The sequence below is a fragment of the Buceros rhinoceros genome, unplaced genomic scaffold, assembly GCF_000710305.1.
Source record: "Buceros rhinoceros silvestris isolate BGI_N320 unplaced genomic scaffold, ASM71030v1 scaffold2242, whole genome shotgun sequence".
Taxonomy (NCBI): domain Eukaryota; kingdom Metazoa; phylum Chordata; class Aves; order Bucerotiformes; family Bucerotidae; genus Buceros; species Buceros rhinoceros.
In genome coordinates this window covers 1651-28805 of record NW_010396956.1, presented here as the reverse complement: position 1 = coordinate 28805, position 27155 = coordinate 1651, and the positions used below count along the sequence as shown (strand labels likewise).

The window sequence follows — 27155 nt, the reverse complement described above, 5'->3', positions numbered from 1 at the left end:
TGCTGAATAAACTCTAGAGATGGTTCTGAAGCCATCCTGAACTTCTGTACTTGTAACCCACAGTTTTAATACGAATTTTAAACATGAAGCAGCAACACCTTGTGGGGAGCAGGGACAGAGAGAAATTAGGTTTCTTAAGACCCTAGCCACTGCTCTTCAGCACAGTACCCTCCACCTCAACCATTTATGCCTTTTGCTCTCTTGGGGGTAATTCTTTCTCTCTCGTTTTGTGCTTTTGTGTATGGTATTTGTGTCAAAAATACTAAAAAAAAAACCTTAAAAAGAACCAAAAATACCACACACAAAGTGGTTCACAGCCTTCAAGACCTGAACTCCAGCAGATCAATTACTGCTTCACAAGAAACGCAGATGTCTTCTTTGGGGAAGACAGATATAGCTCATAATCTCTTTCAATATAAGCTCTTCCAATATGAATTGTTCCCATCACTGAGTCAACTTATAGATTCAGCATTCTACCTATCTCATTAGTCCTTTAGATACACTTCTGAACTTCAAACCTTGAAGCATTCCAACACTAGTGTCCTGAACACTGTAAGAAGACCAGCACAACAGATAGACAGAAAAAGTAGTATCTGTCTTTCTCTGTATGTGACACCCCCTGACAAAGCTGTGAAAGATAAATTGACTTAGTAATCTATCACAGAAACAACAGTTCTGGGGCAGATTCAGAAATTCAGAACCAATTCAGGACCAATTCAGAAATATTAATTCCAGGATTAGAATCCAACTGATGAAATAATCTACAGCAAACAAGGCACCTTGAGAGAGCACTGAGCCACTGGACAGTCTCATCCATCAGCTCCAGAGAAATTCACACACTCTTTTTGCAGTTCTGATACCATGGAAAGCACTTATCAGGAAGACACAAAGATGGATCCATCATTAGCCACACCAGTACTACACCAGCCAAGGACCAGAACAGGGCACAGATGACCTCTAATCAAAACAAATATTGGGTTGTGATAGGAGTTATCTGAATGAGCAACAGATAACACTAAGAGGGATCTGGCACTGTTTCTTCAGCGAGAGAGCACGTTTTGCTTTTCTGGCATTTTCTGTGAACTACAGCAGAGAGGTATTACCCCAGAAGGCAGAATTCAGTCCTGGAGTTCCAGCACATCCATTACAACAGTCAGAAACATTCCAGTTCTCCATCACCAATGTTTTTCTTCCCATACTGTATCAAACCTGAGTATTTAAAAGCTCAGAAAGTCTAGTATTGTCTCTAGCAACAGCAAAACTATGCCATAAATTAATAAACACAGCCCTAAGTGGACTGTTACCTCAGTCAATATCTGACCTAGAGCTGTTTAAGGAGCGGTATCAAAATCCTATTCTTAATACTTGGCAGGTAAGTGAAGTGATTTTCAAACTGCCAGACACACATGTGAGCTGAACAGCTTCTTTTGATGGATTTTTAATGGTGTGCACTTCAGTTTTTATTGTTTGGAGCTTAGATATTTTTTTGTGAGGTTTGTTTTAAAATGCAAATATATATGTAAATTTTGAGACTACACAGAATATGTTGGGACTTTAAAAATTCTTTGAGAGTGTATTTTGTACACAAAATCATACAATCACATCCACACAGTATACACAGAATTTCTGCTGTAACCCCTCCAATTATTGAAAATTGAAGCTCGATAAAATTAAGGATCCATATTCACTGCTTGTTATTATTTGTAACCTGACAGCACTCTAAAAACTCATCCGTACTGGAGGTTCAGTGTGCAGACCTTAAACTCACACATAGCAAGTCACAGACTAAGTCCTGAAGACCTTATATTCTTTCTAGCTTGCTCTTTTGGCTGAAAATCCACCTCTTTCAAGTAACTGTTGAAGGCATCAACTGTGAGAGTTCAAGTAGCATCCAGATGATGCTCTTAGTCCTGTGGTTTAGTTCCAGACAGTTGGTCTCCATGATCCTTACGGGTCCCTTCCAGCTTGAGATGTCCTATGATTCTATGAACCGATGGGTTGCCTTACTAGTTCAGAAAGTAAGTCCTCTAACTAAAATACAAAACTTCGTGAGGATGTCCAACAGTTTATTGAACAGAGTCCACTGTGGCAATAACTGAAGTTGTAATAGTGTTCCACTTTTACAGCACCTTCTATCTATTAGCTTTATCATGTATTAATGATCTAAATACTAGAAAACCCTGCTGATGAAGGAAAGCATGACCATAAGTTTTAGAAGGGAAGACTGAGTCCTACATTGACCAAATACTTTTTTCAAGTCCTTATAGAGGGTCAGAATATAATTTGTATTGACTGTACACCTTCAGGACAAGAGGTGTCATAGGCCATGTATCATGTTTGTAGATGAACAATCATTTGTCTCCCATTTTCCTTGTGCAGTATGATCTTGTCACAGGGGCACTGACAACTCTGAAGTGCATTTGAAGTACCATTTGGTGTCCAATTCTGACAAAAAGTATGGTGTTAGTTGAATTGAAATCTAGGACCTGGTGCAGAAATCTGTGAAATTGCTGCAGAAATCACTGCAGAAAGCAACACAACCAGATGTTTTTCAAAGTGTGACTTACTATGCACCACAGGGTGAGAGGGCTGAGTTGGCATCAGCTGTGCAGAAGGACCTGGGGACTGTGGCTCATCCATGCTCGTGCCCGACTGCTGGAAAGCCAGGTCGATTTCTTCATCTGTCAGGCCTGGGGGAGCAGAGGAAATGAAATCAGTTTAGCACCTTTACCCACTTGATGCACGCATAATTAAATTCTCAAGCCAGGCAGAACCCTTTCAAGCTGCAAAGAATTTTGGCACTGACTTGGGCAGTAATGCCTCCCCAATTTTGGATTCACTGGAATGTCTCCCTCTTTCTTTCTCTGTTGCAATTTAACCTTAAGCGACAGAATATTAGCCTCAACGCTGCTTCCAAATGTGGCTCATTCAATTTCCTTAATTTATCCTTGAGTTTATTGCTGCTTTTGAAGTAGCTTTCTATTGCAATTCTCCATTCTTCCCCCGAAAAAAAGATACCATCAACTGCAAATGTGGCTCATTTTAATCTGTAATGGTGTAAAAAAAAAAAAGAGGGGAAAAAACTAACAATAATGCATGAAAACAGACAGGGAAACAAAAAACTAATTATTGGGTTAGACGACTAATTAGTCTAGATCGTTTCCGAAGACGGGAATAATTTGCTTTATTTTATGACAAATGCAGAAATAAAAAGAAAAAATCAGGACTGACTGTGATTAGTATGAATGGGACACAGAATGTAAGGAGGAAATAAAACTATAACAAAACAGATCAAAACAAGGCCAAACCCAAACTTTCAGCTTAGCATTGCCCCGGCCTATTGCTGCATGATTAGATTGCCCTAGGGCAGCCTGGTTTGTGTTTCACGCAGAGCTGCAGTAACACTGCGCTCGCGGTACTCATTGGTGCAGTCACTCCGGCCATCAGGAAATGCCAAGATGACCATCTGTAACTGGCCACACCGTATGGAAAGGATTTGGCCAACAAGGAGGGAAAGAAAAGCAGCTAAAAGATTCACGATGACCCGCAGCTGTGAAGAAGGAAGTACAGCTGGATTACTTTTTCCAGCAGGAAAAAGAATCCTCTAGAAAAAGAACTTTGTACTCAGATGGCAAACCCAATGTGGGGCCTGGACAGCTGTGAGTTACTTGTAACGTTCCTCTCCTGCACAGAGGCAGATCGAAAGCCAGTGTCCCTGCTATGAGGAACACGTGGAGCGAGTCAGGACCTTTTACTACCCATGAAACGTGTACGCAAAAACATTCCAGCCAGGTTGGAATCTAGATTTAAGGAAAGAGATTTAGAAGGGGAGAGGCAGACCGCTTGCTTCTCACAGTTGCTGTAGGGGCTGAGCACTAGTGAGGACAGTGGTATGAACATGACAGCAGTGGGAGAAAAATGGGAAATACTTTCTCTCCATCACCTCCACTCCATGAAGTATTGCTGGTGGGTGAAATTCCTGAACTTAATCCCTTAAAGCACTTGGCTTTTTAACATTACAGAAAAAGGCCAGGCTTCTGGGCATACTACCTCAGTTTAGGGGTTTTTTTTCAGGATAAATTTCATGGCATACTGGGGGTCTAGATAGAATAATCTGTAGCACAAACAATATTGCCAGAAATAAGTACACAACTCTGTCTCGGAACTGTTATTTACCATCAGAAAGCACTAACTCAGTGTTTCTGTTATTCGGAAGGGTTTATAACTACAAACAGAGCTTTTCCTTCTTCCTGCGAGTGCTGTGAGTTCCTGTAAGATACTATTCTATCGACTCTGCAGGGCACCTACTGATACGCAGAGAAGTTAGGTGATTTCTCACACATAACAGAATATTGTCAGTGTCAGAAACAGTATCAGAAATCTGAAATTCCTGATCTCTGGTCCTGCAATCTGAGAAAATCACCCCTTTCTTTGTATGTGATGAATGCCTCAATAGTACAGAATCAAAACCACACGTAACAGTATGGAACAAGACTTGCAGTGAGCATAACAAAAGGCACACGAACACAACTCCGCCTACTGTTCCAGTCACAAAAAAAAAATATTTGCGGTGTCTAATCCATGTTAAAAAGCAAAGTCCTGATCAGGAAGAAACTGTTTTAACCAGCTCTTAATTATCCAGCACAGGGGAAAGCATAAACAGGTGCCAACGCTGCAGATCACTAGCAACTACGCAATTTCGTAAAGGTGGAGACAACATTAGCTGCTGGCTGCAAACGTGGCTTCCACCAGAATAGGGCACTTTGTTCTATAATAGCATTTTGTTCTAGATAGCAAATCTGATAATGCTTAACACTTAGAAACGTACGGAAGTTACGGAGGATCCTCACTTCGTTCTACAAAAAGAGCAGGAAACAATGCTTACTATTTCCTAACTATAGTGCCCCCTCTATTCTCACCCCGTCTGAGAAAAAAAACTAAAATCTTTTGCAGATAAAATGCACCTGTGGGAATATTCTGGTCTTGTCGACTCAGGACACTCAAGCACCACTGTCTCCATTAAAACCCTGCCGCACTGTGAAGAAAAAGCTGATGTAAATGATAGAATGATGGGAAAACTTTCACATTTGAGATCCTGGTTTGAATCCTGTGCAAAGCAGTGCAAATTAAAATTGTTATTACTTCCCTGCACTATTCTGCTGCCTTGTGAAGTGGTCTTGTTCAAGGCACTAGTGGTATTATACAAAAGAACGTCACAACTACATCCCTTCTTAATTATCAGAGGTGAAGACGGGGAGTGCTATCACCTTGGAACACCTTTTTATTCATCTGAACAAGATGTTTTTAAGGCACTGTCATCTCGGCCTCCAAGCATCAAGGGAATAATCTCCCAGAGCTGATTCCTTAAGCATGTGTATGGAGTAAGTCTGCACTGCGACTAGCCATCTGTGGATTCTGTAATATACCTGTCTCCATGGCTGTCATTTCTCACACACACTAACAAAAATGTACAAGATATCCTAAAACTGTCCTCAGGCAATTATAACTAACTCATCAAAACTCCCTTTGGACTGATTTTTTTTAGACACATGTATGCACACGGTATGAGTTTTCTATGCCCCAAATTATTCAACCTCAATATTTTAATTATAAGAAAAGTGAGAATTTCTAAACCAGATCAAAGTGTCACCTGTTCCAATACCTCACCTTGCTTTATTTTTTCACAGTCCTTCTATCACTGCATTATATAAAGAAGTATGCGTGGTCCATTCGTTCTTCTATTGGTAACCCCAAAATAATACCACTTCCCTTGGACGCAAAAGCAGTGCCTGGAGCTCTGTGTCTAATGTAACTCTCAAATAAGTATGTCAAGAAAATCACCTCAGTTTAACAGGAGAATTGCTCTAAATCCACCTTCTCAACACTTCGGAAAATGAACATTTTAGTTCTTCCAGAGTTGCCGCAAGACCAAGACCATGCAGAATGCAAAAGGTTAAAAGGAACAATAAAGGAAACTGCCAATTGTAAGTGAATTATATTTGGCTTTGAAAGCTGAGCCACGGCTATATTATAAAAGGCATCTCTTTGCGTTGTTTACCATCACCCTGACTAATGCAGACCTTTTTTTTTGTTTTAAATAATCTCATGCAAATTAGACACACACTTCCTTCCAGTTGATTGCTATCTGCAAGGAATAATCTAACTGCAGAGGGTACTGAGCAAGGACTGAGCTGAGGAGAAGGATGCAAAGAAACTGTCTTCACAGCTCTACAGAATGCAAACCTACTCCCTTCCCCCAACCATCCATTTCATTCCTCTACAGCACCACAGCCACTGCAAAGAATTAGTCATAATTTTCACAAAGCCCTAAGATTTCATTTTCAGGCTTTGGGGTGCAGACTTGAATAATGCACCACCCATGATTGTTTTGCACTCCAAGGTTCTTGCTGACCCTCTTTTGCGATTGTCACTGCTGCCACTCAGTTTTCAGAGATCACACAGCCTCCGTAGATGGCAGTCAAACACAGAATCAGAGCAGATTAGAGAATGAAATGGTGGTCACAAACACCTCTTGGTGCCGGCACCTCACATATTGTATAAAAAGCTCCCATTGCCCAAGAACTTTCAAGACTTGACTGTCTCTTTAGGCCCTTTTCTAATACCCACTACTATTTAATACAAGGACCTCATGTCCATCAAAATACTGTTCTTCTTACGAGCGCTCTGAAGTAGAGGAGTACTTAGAGCAGTACTGCTATCCATATTTTACAGATGAGGAAGAAGGGAGATGTACAGATACGAGAAGGGTTCCAAGATCAGAACCAAACCTCTTGCAGTCAGAAAATAAAACTCAGGAGCAGTGAGTCCTAATCCATTGTTTTACCATAAATTCATTCTTCTTCTAAGAATTCTGCTGTAACAGGGAAAAGTGGTGGAAAGAATTAAGTTCCTTTTGAGGTTTCCAAAGCCAGATTCATTAGCACTCTGACAGACCACCCTGGAGCAACCATCATACCTACCCTTCAGCAGGGACAAAAGGCAGGGGAGCGCTGCAGGGCATGGGGTGGTATCTGGTTTTTTCCTCACACATGCACACACTCGCTATTAAGAAGAAAACAAAATAGAACTGGACAACTTGTTTAGCTACACCAAACAACATGACTACCCAAGGTTAGTGTGTGGTTATCATATGACTAAAAGGAAGATCTGCTGGTAGACACCCCGCAACGACATTACCCTGTTCCTGGAAGCTACTGAGTCAACTCTGCTCAGAAAGAACCTGGCCACATTTTTAAAAATCATCATAAAAACCTTCTGGGATCTGATCCAGACTAATGATTCCACCTGTTCAGTCCGTTACATGCAGTGCCGGGCCATTCTGGTATCAAATGTTTGTCCTAGATCCTACTCGGTGCTTAGCTGAACACGTTTTAAAAAGGTCAAAAAGGCAAAGCCTCCCGATCCATTTTCTTTCACAGACCTTGGGCATTCATGAGGCTGAGCCCAACTCGACATTTTAACAAAACCTAAGGTCTCAGAAACACCACTCTGCTTTTTTCACTCTTCGTTTACATTAAGACTCTGTATTTGAATGTAAACATCCTGCTGCTGCACTTCCAGTTCAAACTTTGTGTAAAGGAACCCAAACATCAAAGGGAAAATGACTGGTATCAACTGTCAGGCCAAAAAACACAGAAATAAAAGTAATTCGAAAAGTTACTGAAAGGACTTTGAATTCTTACAGCTTCATTCACCTACAAGTCTGTTAATTATGCAATTGCAATCTTTAAGAAACATTATATACTTTAACACATCAGGGTGATTAAGAGCAATCAGAACTGATAAAGGTGCTCTAACCTCAGTTGCACGGCACTAAAATGAGGAAGGAGAAAGCTGACTGACAGTAGTGCTAAAAATTACAGTCAGCCAACCAGGAAAGAAAAGGTTAAAATAAAGAGTATTTTGGCATAACAAATATAAATAAATAAATAAATCTGGCAGCAGTTTCTCTTCCTGGCCAAGCTTTTTGGAGTCTGTAATAAAATGAAGTGTAATGGAGGAGAGGAGGGCAATGTCAGAGGGTGAGGGTTTGGGAGAGAGGTTGTTAAGTATCTCCCTCTCTTCAGCCGTGTTTACTCCATTTACAGGACCCCTGGTGATTGATAGACAGACAAAAGCAAAGTAAGCAGAGAGTGACCCCCCTCTGGGAGCATCAGGAGAGGGGACAACTCCTGACATCATCTAGAGCCCCAAACTCTCCTTAGCTGCTTGTAATTAAAAAGACAGAGCAAGATATGCAAACCAGCGAAAAAGTAAAAGCGGGTTTTTTTTATTATTTATTATTAACATTTTGTTGGAACAGTAGAGTGCAATAAGGACTCTCAGAGCCGTTAAAAGTCGTCGGGTGACCTGCAGACCCCTATTTCCCAGAGCCTTGTATAAAATTGAATTTTTTAAACATAAATTACACGTAATGACGACACTGTAAAAACTAACAGTAATGGAAAGCTGTGCTGTATTTCATTAGCCTGTATTATTCCGTGCCACCTGATCCAGCCGGGCCTTGTTTATGAGTTAGTGTGTTAGCAGATGCCGATGGAAGCATTTGCTTCGACCTTGCTCTTCTCATTGGGGCATGAAATTACGACGGCAGCACCTTGATATTACAGCCATAAATACAGTAAACTGCAAATTTAAGCCAACGGCTCCTATTGTCTCTGAACATAAAGCTGATCGGTATTTATTTAAAAGGAGAACGAAAAAAAATATTATATATCACCTTGTTTATGGGTCCAGTCTCCCCCCCTTTCCCTAATCTGCCTTATTCACTTGGTTAAATACTAAACAAACAAACTAAATCCTCCCTATTTTCTACTGATTAAATATTCTTATGAAATGAGAATTGTCTTCAGAAAACTGGATCAAAGTATTTTCACTCTGAATAAGAAAGGGCAAGCAACATGCTTAGCATGACTTGGATGGACAAAACACAAACAAGTACTACAACTTTTCTTCTCAGTTTTCTATATGTGAGAAGTTCAAAATGTAAAATGAAAAAGTTGCTTCTGGGCACTCATTCATGTCTGTGTGTTACACATAGGTGTGTGTGCAGGAGAGAGTGAAAGAGAAATATGTTTCCTTCCAGTTGTTTTCTGTTTAAAAATATCTCCCTAGGTTGAAATAGGTTAAACCTATTTCAAAACAAGGAGGAAAGATATAGGGAAAAAATTGCAGTAAGATTAATGGGAGGGGGGAAAATGCAGAGGATTCCTTCTCTGAGGCAGCAGAGAGCAGAGAGAATGTCTCATTCTTCTATGGGCATTTCGGGTAAATACCCCCATTCACTGACAACATACCCACTAGAATTTATTAGAGGGGAAAAGAATCAAACACAAAGGCAAAAGGACATTGTAACATCACAAAGCATATCACAGCATAAATCACAGCATTATAAGTCAGTGCAAAATGTATTTCACTGGTAGTTTCAAAGCAGAGAAAATACAGTTTCACTTGTAGTAAGAGAGGTCAGGTTTTTCTCTTCTACTGTAAGCTAAGCTCCTTACTTATATGAAGTATGTTAGCTCATAGAAAAAATGGAAGGGATACCTTAAGTAAAAGCTCCCAATACTAAGCTATGTATTTCAGGGGCCAAAGCACTAAGAGGAATAACGTGCAGGACAACGTGGCTGGACAATGGGACTCAGACTGTGGATTCTGAAATACAGAGGTCCTATTAGATGCCATGCTATCACAGCCTTAAACAGGATTTGGATGCCTCAGTTTTTAACTCATCGACAGTAAATCTTCAGGTAGCAGACAGCATAATTCAACAGGCACAATTGTTGCTTCGCAAAAAGTTCAAACTGGAGAAATAGGCAGGCAGCAACATGACTCTAAATCAAAAAGGACAAAGCCAGAAGTCCTCAGTAACCTCAATTACAGAACCAGAAGTTTTGTTACAAAGACCAGCTAAATTCCTACGCAACAAGCATACGCAAAAACACAGCGAAACTTCAACCTTCGGCACCTCTTTCCAAAGACCAGTCTATTACAGAGTCATTCTAAGAATACCAGGATCAGCAAGAAAGACAGAAGAAACAAGTCGTTCTGTAATCTGTGACTAACCTGGAAGCTAGCGTTGTAACACAGGAACACAGGACATCCAATTCAGCCAGTACATGGTATGAGAACACAAGACAGAGAACAAAAACTTCTGCATATTTGAAATGATTTCAACTTAGTATCTACCTTCGGGTTTGAAGGCTTTGAAGACTCTATGCCAGGATGCTAAACCCAAGGTAGAACAAGACAGATTCAAGACAGAACATAACCAAGGCTTTGACATTCGTTTAAAAGAAGCTCATATAGGGCAAAAAAATCCAGATAATGGGGACACTGCTCTAGTAACCATAATGCTGTCATAATTCATTACCACAGTTGACACCCTCCCCAGAAATAAGACTGTGCGTTCAGAGAAAGCAAGTATTAGCTACACTGCATGGCTAAGTTTCCAAGCAGAGCCAACCTGTGATCTGCAAATACTTGCTGTTATTCCTGCAGCGAAGTAAGTGTGGTGGTGATGGTTCCTGATGCTCGTCACTTGTATAATAATACTCCTTAGAGACCCCAAAAAGCATTCACTGTGCAGGTATTGTGCCAGGTACTGTGCAGAAACACAGGAGAAGGCAGGCAGCCCCAGAGCGTTCAACAGTCTATGTGAAGGCAAGACAGGTGGAGAGAAAAGCACTGCACACGCAAATGAAGTAACTTGCCCAGAGTACACACCAGGTCTATGAAATTTCACCTCTATTAAATTGGGAGCTACAACAAAAAACATTCTATAAAGGTGAAAGGGTATTAGTTTCTTCTACAACTTCATCTCCCAAAGTAGAACAGTTTGGTACACAGCACTTCAAAAACCTAGAAACTAAACTTTATTACCAAAACTTAGCCCGAATTTTAAAAACAGCAGTGTCAGAAAACATTTGTGCTTCAGAACCATTCACTTTGTGTGAACGAAAAATATTTTGTTAGGCAGCTTGTTGAGCCATAGTAACAAAATGATTGGCCTTTGGCTATTCTTTGATCTGTGATGTTATCTTTAGGAGCTTCTAAGGAGAAAGCCAGAGGTTGTCTTAAATTTGGGTAAGGTAAACACTGGCAATATAGGAGAAGGTTTGGCTTTTATCTGCCCTCAGAACTCCAATTTTAAACTGTATTTCCAACAAACTGAACCAGCACATCACAAGAATTCTGCCACTGAAGTAGAAGGAGCTGGCCTGGAGGATCTGCAGTCAACCAGACATCTGTAACTCCGTCTCCTTTGTTACTGCAGCGAAGAATAACCAGGCTTTCCAGAGGTATGAGTCTATTAGATCTGACCTAGCAGCCTGGCCCCAATGTGCAGTAACTGCAGATTAGAAGTCCCTGATGATCTGTTATTACTGGACTAGGCTGGCCACAGTTCTAGAAACAGACTTCTCCCCAACTCTGTCTTCAAAAGAAAGGAACTGTGTAAAAAACCAGCAATTTCAAGCCATTATAAGGAATTTTTTAACCAGATTTGTCGTATTATCTGCAGAATTACTTAGTTTTACATATAAGAATGAGAAAGTCTGTCCTGATGCACCGTTCCCAGTCCCTTCTATTACTCTGGAATTAGCGATTGCCCCAAACTAACAAGAGCATAGGGACACTTTCTGCATTAGGCAATACCTGTGAGAGAGCAGCCTCTGCAGACTAAGATTGACTGAAATGCAAAGAGCAACTTGCCTCAGTGTTACCTCTTTCCCCTCTTACTTTCAAAGTCTTAAACTTTAGAAAGAAGAAAACAAACCCATTAGTCCAGACTTATCACACAAAAAATTACACAAAGTGTGTATTAAATGAAATTTTAGTGTTTGAAGAATACACAGAAGGTAACATTGAATATGCAGTACAACAGTGCAAACTTGCTGTAAGGAGCACGGAGAACTGTAACTACAGCTGCTTTTTTCTAAGAAAATGTAAAAATACATTAAAGTATGAATGGAAAAATATACAGAAATGTAAAGAAACTACCACTGGGTGAGAGGCCATGAACACAGGAGTCCAACCGCTTTTTCTGACAGGTATTTTCTCACAACCTTATAGAGTCTTTGCTCCTCTAACCCGGTTTTATAAAGTGGAATCAATGTGAGACACCTCGGAGTCAGGTATCATTGCACTGTGAAGATAAGCTCAATTAAGAAAAATACATCTAAATGCTACACATTTGATTATTACGGTACAAATGCTTCAAGTAAAGCTGGTTTGCACTTCCCCCAGAAAGACAGCGACACTCAGACACTATTATAAAAAGACAGGTCAGCAAGTATTCATTACATATTGTAAATCGCCCTCGTTCTTCTTTCTTTTGTTTTAGAGAAATTTTTTCACATGCCATTAAAATATTGTTTGCTGAATGCTACTACAAAGCTAGCCACCTGTAAAATTAAAGGCTGACGCTGCCAATAACAGTGTTGAAATACCTTCTGTTTAAAAGACAAACCTACTTTGTAATTTTTAACACGACTGTGTAAATATTTCTCCACCCACTCTTCACTATTTTGTTGGTTACATTGCGTCCATTTAGACAACAACCATCTATGTCATCACACAGGATGTTAATCTTGGGTGGAGAAGAAAGAAACAATAGCAAATGAACTTTTAAGAAACCAAGATTACATAGTCAAGCAGGGTCCTTCATGATAAAAGAAGAGCAAAGACAAAGACATCAGGGGACAAGTCAACAAAATAGCAGAAGTTTCAAAAGATCATTTTTCATCTGTTGGTTTGTTTATTGCAATTTTTTTTCCCAGCATGTTCCTTCAACGGCTCTTCAGAGTTCTGGAGAAAATTAAAGGAGTCTGGATTAAACGCCCAAAGGACGACTAATGCTAACAATACTAAAAATAACGAGGTTAAGTGGTGGAAAAATGATGGTGACCACACACGGAGAACTGGAGTGGTAAGGTAGAAAAGGAGTTTCATCATTGCTCCCTCAGGACAGGCACAGAACATACTACCTGCTGCTAGTTCTCTAGGGTTCCGATTACCATGCCAAACACACCTCCAGAGTTTCCTTATTAGTATAATAAAAAGCCTCTACACATTTGGGTTCTATTCCCAGCCTTACTATTGACCTTGTGTAGGTCATTTAACCTCCATCTGCCTCAGTTTCTGTATCTGTAAAATGTTTGAGACTGACACAATTATCAAGTACGACGACTGACAGTCTGGGAGAATCTAAACGTACATTATACACATTTGAGCCAGGTATGTCATTTGCAACAAATCATTTATTCAAGTAACAAGTTTATCTCTTTTTTTGTTCTTGCAGATCATCTTTGGAAATACCTCCAGATTTCTAACTCTCACCAGACTACACAAGGACTCAAACCCATGCTTTCCCTTGACCACGTGCTAAAATACAAGGCATTTCTCTGGTCTCCTTTCAGCCAAGTATCGCCCTCAAAATCCAGTCACTGGGGTGAATGTTCGAAATGGAAATACCAAAATACCTATTTCTTTTAACACTGTCGGTTGTCCTCCAGAGCTTCACAAAAGTTCCAGCCCAGGAGTTAAAACAGGAATGGTACACCTAATTCACAGAGAAACTGGAGAGAAGATTGAGAAGATTAAGAAACATTTATGGGCATGTTCCTGCAAGGTAACACCAGCCAGATCAGTAGGTGAGGCAGCTGAAAAACTTACTGCCAGTTATCAACTCATACTGCGTAAAGATAGCTCTTGGAGTTCCAGGACTAGGAAGTATCACCTAAACAAAGGAATCACCTCACAAATAAAAAGAGAGTGAAAAACAAGGGAAGATATTCCCTTCTGGGCACTACATAAGAAAGCTTTTCTTTTGCGAGGTGCTAAAAGGCTAATCACCACCACCAAGGGGGCAATGATGAAGGGCCAAGGATGCGCTTTGCAGATCCCTTTCCCCACATAATTTTGCACACTACAGTCTGGAAGCACAGGAATCATGCCAGGCACAGGCAGAACGCTATTGCAGGGGAAGCGACTGTTTGATGTGCTGTTGCTGCTTAAGCGACAGACCTCTGAGCAGCAGCTTCGCCCTTGGTCTCCCAGGGATGACACAAATCCCATGCTTCTGCCAAGTCCAACGACTAGATAGAACAACTTACCCTTTAGAGTCATGACAGTAGGTGAAGCTCACCAAAAGGACTCCCATTCTTGTCTTCCCCCATTTCATCCCTGGCTTTCTTTTACTGCCAGTCCTGTCTATCTCAGGTGGCCTAGCATGAAAAAAGCTCTCCTTTTATGATGTAATATTTGGGACCAGGTGAGGCCCTGACTCTGCAGGTAACCTGACAAATGGGCAAGAGCAGCTTGTGCCCTTACTGACAGTGCACGTGCTAGTAAATACCACCCTCCAGGGTATCCTCAGCAAACACACAGCCATCCCCAGCTCCTAAGATACACACACACAAGCACTTGCTTTACCCGACACTGAACTCACACCTCACAAACAAATTATTTAACTACTCTATCCCCCAAGGAAGACAGTGATCATTTCAAATGCAGCTCCCTGCTCATCTCTCACATACACGCAACGGCCTGATAGGTTAAATGCTGCCATTTAATTACAGTAATGGAACCTGCTATTTTTTGGTTCCCTTGAATCCTCTCTCACTCTCTTTTTTAAATACACGGAGTCATCTTTTAAACATGTGTTTTATATTTCTGAGTTTAACAGCTGCATTCTCCTGGTTACTTGAAGAGCAGGAGCAATGATATTCTGACACCCTTCTCTGTACCTAGACTTTTAAATGCTACATAAAAAGGCAGGCAGGCTGGGGGAGATGCTGTACGAAGGAATACAGGCTAACACTGCAGAGGCCAACCTGCCCCTTCATTTACTTAGATGGTCTGCGTTGATTTTATTGAATAAAACTAGCTTGACCTCTCCTACCCCCCAAAGCAGCTGGGGCCTAGAGAGGATAAATACAAAAATGGTTTGAATAATTTTACTGAAAATGCTACAAACATCAGTACATCACACTGACAGCATGGCACAGTACGGTTCCATTCATATATGTATGTGGGAGTCCGAATTATCTCAGATCTAACTGTTCTTCATGCATCTGACTCAGTTTCCCTAAATGGGGATGGTATTTCCTGTTTCCCACAGAAATTTGGAGTTTGTAAACTGTCTGGAGAATGTAAAGGCCTAATGAAAAAGAGAAAATGTAGTAAGAAGTACATTAAATCAACCCTACAATCTTGCCACTCCACAAGAGTGCCATAGGTGTCACTCCATAGGCGTCACAAGCTTAGTCAGTTAATATTTGTAGAGTACTTTGAATATGCAAAGAGATACAGAAATACAGGAAATACGTTTGTTAAATTCTTGAGCATGCTGCAAAACACTTTTCTTTCTCCACTGAATTCAGGAAGGGGGCTGTAGGTGGCTGAAGATTAGAGGGGTTTACGGTTAGTTATTATGGTAGGAGGACACGTTACACAGCATTACATGGGCAGCACAATAATTATTTGTGGATTTTACATTTCATATTGTGTGGCAATTAAAAAAATCCAGAAGCAAAGCATAAATAATTCCAAGTCAAAATAAATTCTTACCTATGCTAAGGCCACAACACTCCTAGAAAAATACCCATATTACACCTGTCCTCAGCTTTATTTGTCCTCTAAATGTGAAAAGCTTATTTATTTGTTCTGTGGCAGTTGGCTCACAATCAGCCAGCCAGCCATGCAGGGATATTGCCCATCTTCATTCTCTGGTACCAATATCCACTGGTGTCTCTTCAGGATGGAATCTTAAAAGGTGAGGCAAGGCAGAGACAAAGACAAATTTAATTTTATCACCATAAAAAGGGACATTTCCACATGGGCAGCAAGGACATGAATATCATGTGTATGCGGGGGCGGGGGGGATTATAAACGCATTTTTGGCGAAATTCAATAAAGCTGATTCCACTGCATAAGGTCAGCAATTTACTTTTAAAAAATGATATGATTGCAACTTTTAATATAACCCATGTATTTGCTGCAAGATGCTCTAGAAGATTGTGTAATGTAACCACCCGACCTCTCCACAGGAGCAGAGATCACCCCATTTACCCTTTATTGTCTTGCTAAAAGCGATGCACATTTGCACGGTATGACAAAGTCAACAGCTTTTACTTCAGAGAGCCTCAGATTTCATCGAGAATGAATTCTCTGCTCTCCTCCTGGGGGAGTGGAGTCTCGCCTGGACTGGGTACCGTCAGAAGGAATAGGAAAGAATGAACCAAAAACTGAATTCCCCTTTCAGCTAAAGAAAGAATGATTGCACTCCAGATTAAAATTAAGAGGGAACAGTGTGTAGCAGAAAAGCAAACAGTAGGATTTCACATTCAGGGGCATCCAAGACATTGTTTTGAACAGAGTAGAAATGTTGTCTAAGAGAACCTAGAGAATTATCTCACAGGAACTTATTTTATCTTTCCTAGCAGGAAAGTATCGTTAGGTCTGAGATGGATTTCAGCAGAAGAGCAACACAGATTATCCTAATTACACTCCTTGTTTTGGCCCCGAGAGAGGAGGCTGTCTCGTTAGACTTAGAATACCAGGTTCATTCACAGAGCAGATCAGGAACTGAATTCCTTTTCTTGCTCCAGGAAGACTGTGGAGAAACCCTGGGCTGGATGACCACAGAGAGTAAATTCCTTCTATCACAAATATATTTTTAAACAAACATACATAGATTTCTTCAACTGTCTCAAGGTGAAGCCTGCTTCAAAGGTCAAAGCTGCAGGGCTGGATTAGGATTGCACGCAATCTGCCCGAGTCCTGACATCCTGACATTCTAAAGTTTGCCGCCCTCCCCTCCCGTACAGCTGACGGAAGTAAATTCTCAGCCTCTCTGCAAGTGTGGCTTTTACTGCAGCAAGCAACTTCAAAAAATCACACTCCAAAAGTAGCATATCAAAGCAGTTTATAAACATAGCTAACATAAATCTTACTAAGTCAATAATGCAAAAGTGGTAATTAACCCCATTTTACAGATGGGCAAGCCGAGAACAAGTAACTTGCCCAAAGCCAAGCAAGCAGTCATATTTCAGATCTCCCAAGCCTGCTCTTAGGTTGTAACTACCAAAGTGATTTTCTTTTGGCACTCTGCATTTACTTTCACTTGAAAACATGATAAACAAACATTAAATGTACAAATCAGGCTTAGGGTCTGGGTCATTTTTGCTCATCACTAAGGTGAATATAACTGACTGTTTTAGCATTGTCTTCCAGAATAGACTTCAACTCATTCTGCTGTAATCATATTGGTTTTTCAGTGCTACCAGGAATGGAAATATTGTTTTGACAGTAAACAAGGCAGATATGACTCAAAACACACTCATTGAGTAATCGGAGTTAATTTTGCAAAGCCATTTTTAACGGCTCTTTTACATTACACAGTTACTGTCAGATAGCCAAGTGGAGAGACATCATTAAAACCATGACATTCCAATTATTTGTTAAAATTAAGCTTACAACCAGTATTTCATAGCATGCATAACTTCCTGGGCACCAAACCAGTCTCTTCCAATTTATCAATAATTCTCAAACTACAAAAAAACCAGCAAAGGTGATTTTGGACTCTACTAAAATCGTGAGGAATTTCTGTGGCCCAATAGAAACAGGAGATGTAGCAGACTGTTTACCCAATATTCTCAAAATTAATCACCTCTCTTGTTCTGTGGAGTATAGATATAAATGGTTCAAGATTACTGTAGGATGCGACTGAAGTGAGAGAGGAAGGATATTACCAGCAATGTGACTTGTATCCTCTGTTACAGAACAATTATATAGGCCTTTAGAGGATGTAAAAATTGAGTCGCTTCCTCAATGTCTTCTTCACAATGTCATTAAACAATGCAGGGGTGCCTTTTGTGATGCACCTTCTCAACACTTCACACAGAAACAAAACAGATAGTCACTGCGATTTTCATGGGTTTAATATTCCATAGCAGATCTTATATGAAAGACCTTTAAAATAATCTCGCGTAAACCAGTGCACTGTGAAGATGAGTAGGCCTTAAGTTTTCCATGAGTTTTTTTCTTCTGCTCCTTTTAAACAAGCCCATATCTCCCTCATGTTCATCAACATACTGAGTTCAGAGCCAGGAGAGTATTCAAGCCAAATGTGCAAGTACAAACAGTGCCACCCGACAAGCTCATTGGAGCCATCCAGCAACAACAACAGACTTTCCTGCTAGTGAAAAGCACTTCTGTGAAAGAACTCTTTAGTTCCAAGGAGAGCTTATCAACAAACTTCTAGGACATAATTTTTTCATACAGAAAGTGTTTCTTAAAAAAAAAAAACAAACCAAATGTTCTGGATAAAAGTAATGATTTCATAGCAATTCAAAAACCATTTTTCCAAATATTTTCACTGTAATTTTACAGTACATATTATACTATTCTATCAATCTCTTTTATTATCAGTTACAATATTAAAGACTCTGGTCTAATCAAGGGTGACCTGACAGGTCTACGATATTTCGTTTTTTAAAAATGTCTGCCATTTTAAGTATTAATCCCTATGTAAAATAAAAACAAATTTCCAAATCTCATGATTTCCAGTGGGATATAAATGTATTATTCAACATAGTTTGTAGATATCATTAAGCTATAAAAAACAATTGTTATAAAACAATGAAATGTACCCTGAGTGCAACTTTCTTCTAAAATAACAAACTCATCTGTAAGTACCTATAGTTCCTATCAAACACACATTTCTCTTAATCATCTGGCTATTAAAACCATTAAAAAGTAAGAAGAAGGAAGGATTGCCTTCCTTTGTACACTGCATCACACGGCTAGTTAAGCCCAAACTCATGGTGGTGGTTTTCTGCCCTCGTGAATCACTAGTGACTGGGACACGGGTCAAAGATGAGATAGGATTCGATTTCTCCATGTGGATAGGGACTAAACAGATTACTTCTTCCAAATCTTGAGGAATGATAGTGAAGGCTTTCTATCCACTATTAAAGATTTTCTTCCAAACCCCCTGACAACTCCAAAGATTAGCCATATCTGATTCCTTAGAATGTCCTAAGGTTGATCAGTGTATTGCATTTTGTTAGCACTGCCGCTGCAGGTCTCTTCTCGCCAAAGAAGCCAAGAAAATCTGTAAAGTTCATGACAAGTTCAGATATCACAAACAGTGGTAAAATTGATGGGGGGAAAGAGGCAGCATGATGAATAGGCTGGTACTGAACAGCAAGTGATAGATATGCAGATGGGAGACTGGCAGGACAGGAAGACATCTTCACAGCAGATGGATAGAGATTCTCAATCATTTTCAGGAAGGAAAAAGAAGTCAACTAATAGACAATACAGAACTGTGGAACTAATTTCTGGATCATGAGCACATCTATTCTTCTGGATTATGAGACTCCAGCAGTGGAAATCTTCCCTGTATGTTGAACATTATCAACACTGGGCAAACACAGCAGAGTGCCAAAAATGGACGTGACTACCAATACCTGCTGATTCAGAGAGTTTGCTGGCAATGAAAGCATTCATTCTCATACTTCACTCCTCAGATCCCTAATAAGTTCCTTGGGAGACAACCAAATTTCTCCACCGCAGGGATTTTACTGACCTAAAGTTTGGATGGGAGGCACCTAAAGAACAAACTGGTTGCGTGAACAGGTGTAGGACGTATTTTTCTTTAACCTAAGCAAACTATTATAAGGCACATTAGCTGTCCTTCAAAGTCATAAACAGAGGTCTAAGCATCTTTAGTAATTAAATACCCCATAGTGCTTTTCAAAAACCTTAGTAAATTTTTTACTCAGTAATTACATTCTCTATCCCTAAAGCTCCCTCTGCAAGATCACTTAGATAAAGTATTCTTCATTTCCTCTCCTAAAACCCAGGTAGTGTTGTTAAGCAGCTGCTGTCCACTGCCTCAGAGGTGGATGCTTCTCAGTGGAAAGCACAGTGAGATCTAGATTATGTTACACACACCATCAAACATGCTACTTGCAAATAGCTGCAAAGTTTCAATGGTTAATGGGTACAACGTGCTTGAAGATCCTCAAATGCAAAGCATTACCAAAATGTAGAATCCACTGACTTCCCTTTAACCTGTACAGTCATTTCTGTAAGTCTACACAAGCTGTTAACTTACTTTATGCTGATTTTGCAAACTTCTTGAATCAGAAAGCATGTCCTCCCTGGTTCTACCTATGCAAATGAACTTTCTCTCACTGCGTGTTAAAGTAATTTGTTCTAGACACTTAACGTTTTTGTTACCAGTATCCAAATTCCAGGTCTCTCTTGTAGCTTTGCAAGTGCAAGTGATGAGGTCTGTGCATGCAATGGTGCAAAACACTTATGAGACAGCTAGAGAACAAATTACCCGATCTGCAAGCACAGAACAGGACAAGGGCTCACTCACACTATCGGCTGTGCAGTGAAGACTTCACTGCTTCTCCTCATCGTCTCTTCAATCCATACCCAGTCAGCAAGTTTGAAGAGGAGGACAAGTCATCTAGCATTCCTTGAGCAGTCTACACTTACAGCCTAATCACACATTCTTGTATCAAACTTGATCATTTCTAGAAAGCACAAGGTTTGGAGGGCCATAGCAGTTTGGCCCAAATAGGTATTCTGACAGCTCGGGTTACTAACTGTATTTTTTGTATGAGTCGCCACTGGACTCTATTGGCTTGCATTGTATTTTCTTCTCAAGGAAAAGCTTTGTAAAAACTGCCCAAGCTTCAGTGAGACATGCTAAAGAATTAATTACAAAGTAAAGCTGCAGAAGAAAATTAATTCTGGAAACACAAGAGGTTACTTTTCTTTTCCTCCCTTTTCTGAAGTGGGGGAGGAAAGGCAGTTATTTTCATCTTCATGCTGGGGGCAGGAGTTGGGAGCTGTCCAGTCGATAACCTGGCCATCAGAACAAGGTTTGTAATTAAAAGGTCAGTGACCTGGAAAGCCAGGGCCTCACTCTCAGGGCTTCTCAGTAATGACGGCGCTATTAAATTAAGACTGTTATGAAATCAATGCTAAAAAAGCTTTCATGGTAACGAGATTCCATTCAAGGACATGCAAACTGCCTCATGAAATGGACTTAAATTATAAAAAAGAAAAGTAATAAAAGAGGGTTAAATTGAAATCTGCTGAAGAATTTACATTCTTTGAAGCCCTCTAGCAGTGGGCTGTGTCCCCTTCTCTCAGGTCCTCGAGGTGATCCACTTGGGTTTCTTTGGCAAAAGAGAAAAGACAGGGGTTTAACTTCCAAGAACACAGACTACAGAAAGAGGAAGAAAATTAAGCCAGTTTTCTACCAGTTGACAGCGTTTGTTGCCAGGGAATCAAGTGCCTTTGAGCTCTGATCAGGAAGGGGCATGTACAGTTAAATAATTTATTATCTCTCAGAAATAACCATAGCCTGGTATCTTGACACTGGCAAAATCTTTTGGAACCCTCACGCACTGCAAAAACAAAACTGTGCAAGACCAACAGAAAATGTGTAGTAACTCATTTCCTACCAGCCAAAGTAATGAAACAGATTAGTAGATACAACTTGTAAAAGAGCAACGCTTCCCACAACCTCCAACTCACCTCACCAAGCAAGAGTGTGACTGCTTGTGAAAGCACGGAGCCCATTATCTTCCTTATCTACACACAAGACCAACCCGGGCAGCCTCTCTTCAGAAGACTGTCCATCCTTCTGCATGGACATTCTCCCAATATAACTCAACAATTAGACATTCGCTTACCCTAACACAGTTCTGTTCTCTCATCACTAACATTTCTGCGCTCCTCATGTACCTTTTGTTGTTCACACAATCCCACTCTGGGAGGGCATTACTGTACTCGTTTTACAGATGAAGAGAACAAACAATTAAGAAAAAAGTTCTCCATCCACTATTACATAGTAAGGCTGTAATCTTTCCTTCCCTGTCCCAAAAGACTAGCACCCTGAAAAACAGCACTCCACATGTACAGCACACTTCCACCCCCTTTCTCTGTCTTGCCAGAAGTTACTGATTCAGAGTGCACAAAATTAACAGGCCACAGGAGTTACCGGGTGGGTAACTGAGCAGTGCAGGACATCTGAGGCACAACAATAAGATGACAGCCACATTTCCACAAGGGTTTAAACCCCACATGCTGTCTAATTACTCCCAAGGCGCCGCTGATTCTGTGGCATGTCATCAGCAAAATCAGCGAGTTGGACAAAAAACAAACAGCATCTTTTTTTTCCTTTCTTTTCTTTCAGATACTCTGAGGGGAAACAGCTGTTTTTCCCTTCATCTGAAGAAGTTCATGATAAAAAGGAGGAAATGTCATAAATTACACAAAATGCCAGTGTAAGCTTCAAAGAAAATGATAAATGATTCTAATAACTTCATGTTTCTCATTAATGCCTCTGTATTTGGGAGTTTAAAAGTGCTTAAGACAACAGAGAAATCTCCCCCAACTTTTGAAAGATCTTTTACAAATCCAGGACACCCTCACTCTCCCAACTGTCTTCAACACTATCATCCCACGTTCCAGAAAGAGCCGTTCAGCAAGCCCCTGACCTGCCAGAAAACCTACTTTCAGCCTCTGTAAGTACTATTTCACAAGAAACCAAACCCTGTCCCACTGATGATCCTGCAGAAACTTCCATTTCTCACTGCACTGAAACGTATTCAAAATCCAGGTCCTACATGAAATATTAAATAATATTAAAAGGAAATAAAATTTCATTGGTCTTTTTTTAGGAAGGATACGCTTATAAAAAAGAAGAAAAAATTGTAATTCAAGACAGAACCCGCTCTGCAAGTCTCAGAAGTGAAATTTCTTAGGCAAAGTTGGGACTGCAGGACCTGAAAGCTCATGCACAGCTAATGCTCCAGTCCTGTCCCTGCCGGGGCAGGGCACCTGGTCTGTTCCCTCCACGTTCACAGACACAGGGTGACCCAGCACCATCCTCTCCACTGCAGGAGGTTCTAACCAGACTTAGCGGGGAGTCATAGACCTCTCCTGTACAGTTCCACAAAAGTAACTACAAATGACAAGTCCATACATGGTGTACAACTTTCTATAGATACGAAAAAAACTCTCCACCAAACTTCTTCTGGGGCCCATAAGAAGACCTATTGCAGCTCCTGCTTGAACTTGGAAAAAAATTCAAGGGTACCTCTGTATCTTTTAAAAGAGATACTTGTAACTGAAAAAGTCTCTACAAAAACTGCTCTTTTGACTAGCAATGAGGACTTCTCTACCAGAGAGCCTAATGTCTGTAAAACAGGGATAAACACTGTCGCTGGGACTGTTTATCAGAGAATGGGGGGAACAGCCTACCAAACCGCGCAATCCCTCATTTGCTCAGGACTAAACTAACCACAACAGCTACATTTCAGGAGTAATTCCCTCCATCTGTTAGAGCACGTAGGTACCACGACAGTATGTACCTTCTGCTCTCGAGCACTGACCAGAGGTCATGTCGTAAGCTCATGGGTCAGATTCCATATGGATATATCTCCAGTAACTCTTGGGTTCAGGCACTGCTGGACCCTGCTCCTTCCTATCTCCTACTGTAAAGTTTTCAAACAATTAGCACAAAGGGAAGGCAGGCTAATTAACAAACAGGAACGAACAAACAGCTTTACCCAACCATTTCTACTGTTTAGTAATTATTAGCCAAGTAATTCATAAGAAGTATTAGTCAGGCCACAGTTTCTCTGTGCCTCCATCTCCCCATCCTTCCTCTTCTCCCAGTCAGGGATTTATAAAAATTAAACAGATTAGATGGAGCTCCTGATACTAAAAACTGTTCAGTAAAGCCTGCGGTGGGGAAGTGCAGAGCAAACACCAGAGACATTTGTCTCTAAATTGCTCTAAATACCTTCTGCAAATGAAATTCTAACCCAGCTGTGTTGAGAGAGAAAATGAGGAATAACTGGTCATTGTCAGCACAGAAGAAGATCAGGCAGTTATAATATTGCACGATATACTGGGGGCTAAGGATCTCTCAGCAACAATAGATTTTGTATCAGGTTACCCCGGGTAATCAGCACAGCTTTTAGGCTCAGCTTTCCCCTGCTTCATTGCTTCGATGATAGAGTTGAAATCCCCAAGCTTTTATGATTAATTACTCCCTGTAGGTCCACATATTTCAAGGAAAAACTCATGGAGCACAGCAGCCAACAGGCTCCAAATTGTAACGCCATCCCGATGACACGGCAAGGCAAGGCAGGCAGCATACCTCTGTGACTGGACTGTTCCCTAACTGGCACTAGGACAAGCAGTGAGAGGATCTCACTCAGAATGATGTACCCATGAACTACTTGTCATGACATCACTGCTAAAATACAAGACTGCCAGTCCCTTCTAGGTTCTTTGCTATTCAAGATGAGCAAAGTGCTGCATGTACTTGACCTCTCCATCTCATGACCTCAGGTCTCAGGCATCTCAGTAAACAGTTCATAATCCCACTCAGAATCACATATATTTCAGAGGCTTCCTTACTTCTCAAAACTCAAGATCTTTAGCTACAGAATTTGATGTACTCTAAAGTACTTACGACTTCAATGTATAAGTGGGTCAGTCCCCTCTGAAGTTTGGAGTTTGTATTTTCAGTATCATTTCAACTGCTTAAAGTGCTCCATAGTGCACGTAATTAAATCCAACTTAAGACTGTCATTATTTACATCTTGTGGTAAGGATCTAAGCAATAGGCTCCCAGGAGGGTAGCATAATATGGAGTGAAATTCACCTGAGATGCACTGTAAGCTGTGGACTAAAAACTTCTGGAAAGAAAAAATAAACAACAAAAAGTAGTTCTAGTATGAGTCAGAAAGTAAAATAAATTCTCAGTAGACAATGGCCAAAGTATATTCCATCTGTCTAAGACGATACAGGATTTGTCAGGATCTGTTCTATCCCAGCTACAGAAAAGAGCTAAACTCAGTCAGTAGTTTACCATTTTAGCCTGAAAGTCAGGTTTACCCAGAGCTTGACCTTAACCTGACCTTGTTTACTTCTACCAAGTCCTTTGCCCTTCCTTCCTCTCTCTGGCTCTCTTCAGAAACATTTGACCTTTTCACCTAGAAGCTGGTCATTCTAAAGCCAATGTCACTAAGGCTGGAACTGACCAACCAGTCCTCAACTCCAAACTGATCTTGTTGCAGAAAAGATCTGATAATAGTTAACCCAAAAACTTCCAACGCCTCTTCTGTATTCTACAATTTCACATCTGGTGCCAATATTGCTCTAGTTAGTTTGGAAGAAAAGAGAATGATATTTCTTACAAACTTCAAATCTTTGCTTGAGACAGACTACTTGCTTTGTCTTCAACATCTCATTTTCCACAGCAACACATTTTGCTTTATGCTAACTCAAGCTCCCTTATTATCACTGAGACCACAAACTTAAGAGTCCATACCTTTCTTCTTCAGAAATGCTCTTCTGGTTGCAAGAGGACTCTGGCGGACTCGTGGATTCTGTAAAAACTTCACTGCTGTCACAATCTGATGAGGGTAGGAGGATTGGAGAAACAGAAGAGAGAGAAGATCCAAGTTAGGAATGATCAAATTCCCATTTTACATGATGCATTCCGTACTGCACAGTAAGGCATCACCTCCAATGTACAGAGATGGTCTGGAGCTGACGTCGATCCAGCTTTCAGAAAAGGTTCAACGAGCATCAGGGTTTGTGGCGCAACTCTTATCAGACAGCACAGTTACAGCATTTCAACCAACAAGCTTCTTGTCGAATTACTCTTGGAGTAGCTCAACCTGTACAAAACACTCCATTAAGATTCTTAGGGGTTTCTGTCATTTATAGTGTGATCTTCTCACCTAAGTTGACTCCTATAGTGGAGGGCAAACTTGAAACAATGCACGTGAATTGTCACAGTAGGCTTACTAGTAAAAATATTTCCTTCTGACTTAAAGCTCCCTGCAAACTCTAAGAGATTAAGGCCTTTTCTGCCATCATTTTAATTTACTGAAAGCAGTAAATAAACCTCAGCTTGTCATGACTGGAAAAGGAGCGACTTCACATGTTTTGGATCACATAACAAAAATATCAGAAAAGTCACTTTTCACCACATAAATGGTAGGTGAGTAGTTAAATTTATGTTCCACACTGGTAGAAATCACAGATTACTTTGGTCTAAAGACTGACTTCTACACCCTTTTTTAAGGTGACCGAGCACTTAAAACAAACCACTTACTCGAACAAAGGGAAAAGTATGGGAGAATACTCAATGGCCCGCCTACGAAGGCACTAGTTTTTCACATTTCCACTTAGTACCGATGACAGGTGTTTGATTCTTTTTTCATATGGTAGGTCAACTTTCCACACTCCCTCCTATACTGTTACACACATTATTACATGTTGCTGCACTAGTGATTCACTTTACTTTCACACAAAGACATCTGTTCCGATTGTGGCATCAGGGGGAACAATGTGCCTGAAGTTAACAGCACTTCGGAGATGGACACATCCATGTGAACTAGTGGAAGGGATTACTTCCTTCATCTAGAGCTAAAAATAACCATGCATAAGCGTGGAAGAGGTTTTTCTCCCACAACAGTGGCATAAACCTTCTCCCAAAATGGCAGAATAGGCCGGACTTATGTTAGGTAGGTCTTGAAGAGTTTATTTTAAAATACAGTTTCTGGAATGCAGTTCCAAAAAGGTTTTCAAAACTTTTCACAGCAGAAAACGAAGTTAAAAAATAGCGTCACTACTGAAATCACTAAGTTTCACTTTGTGTTTGAATCAAACCCTTCAAACATGCATTTCTGGTCAGAGAGCAAAGTTCTGATGGGTTTAATGGCACTTTCAATGTACTCCTCAGTGCATTCCATCAATGTTTTTTTTCTTTTAAATTGCATCTCTTATTTCTTTAAATACATTAATCAGGCTAGTGTAGGCAAAACGGATCCATTGGACAATGCAATAAACATGAATTATCATCTATCCAACACGCATAATGGCTTAAAAATACATAATAGCAGGTGTAGTTTAAATGATTAGTTATTACACCTGTGGTGGGTCTGATTCAATTGGGGAAAATCATCTTTAATAGGTTAAAAGGTTTAGATCACCAGGCTTCCCTTAAAGTGGCTGTAGAGAGGGTATGATGGAGTACGCTGTCATTACTAATTCATTTAAGAAAAACATGGGAG

The 27155-nt window shown here is 40.4% G+C and overlaps 1 protein-coding gene across 1 annotated transcript in view; it reads right to left on the bottom strand.

Annotated features, from left to right (window-relative positions):
• PEX14 (peroxisomal biogenesis factor 14) overlaps positions 1 to 25487 on the bottom strand; it is a gene marked incomplete at its 5' end in the record, with an annotated part of 39731 nt that extends 14244 nt beyond the window's left edge. Inside the window, 2 exons of the mRNA XM_010146036.1 lie at positions 2568 to 2690; positions 25403 to 25487. Coding sequence (XP_010144338.1) covers positions 2568 to 2690; positions 25403 to 25487 — 208 coding nt within the window. The remainder of the gene's footprint in view (positions 1 to 2567; positions 2691 to 25402) is intronic.
• Positions 25488 to 27155: the final 1668 nt, after the last annotated feature.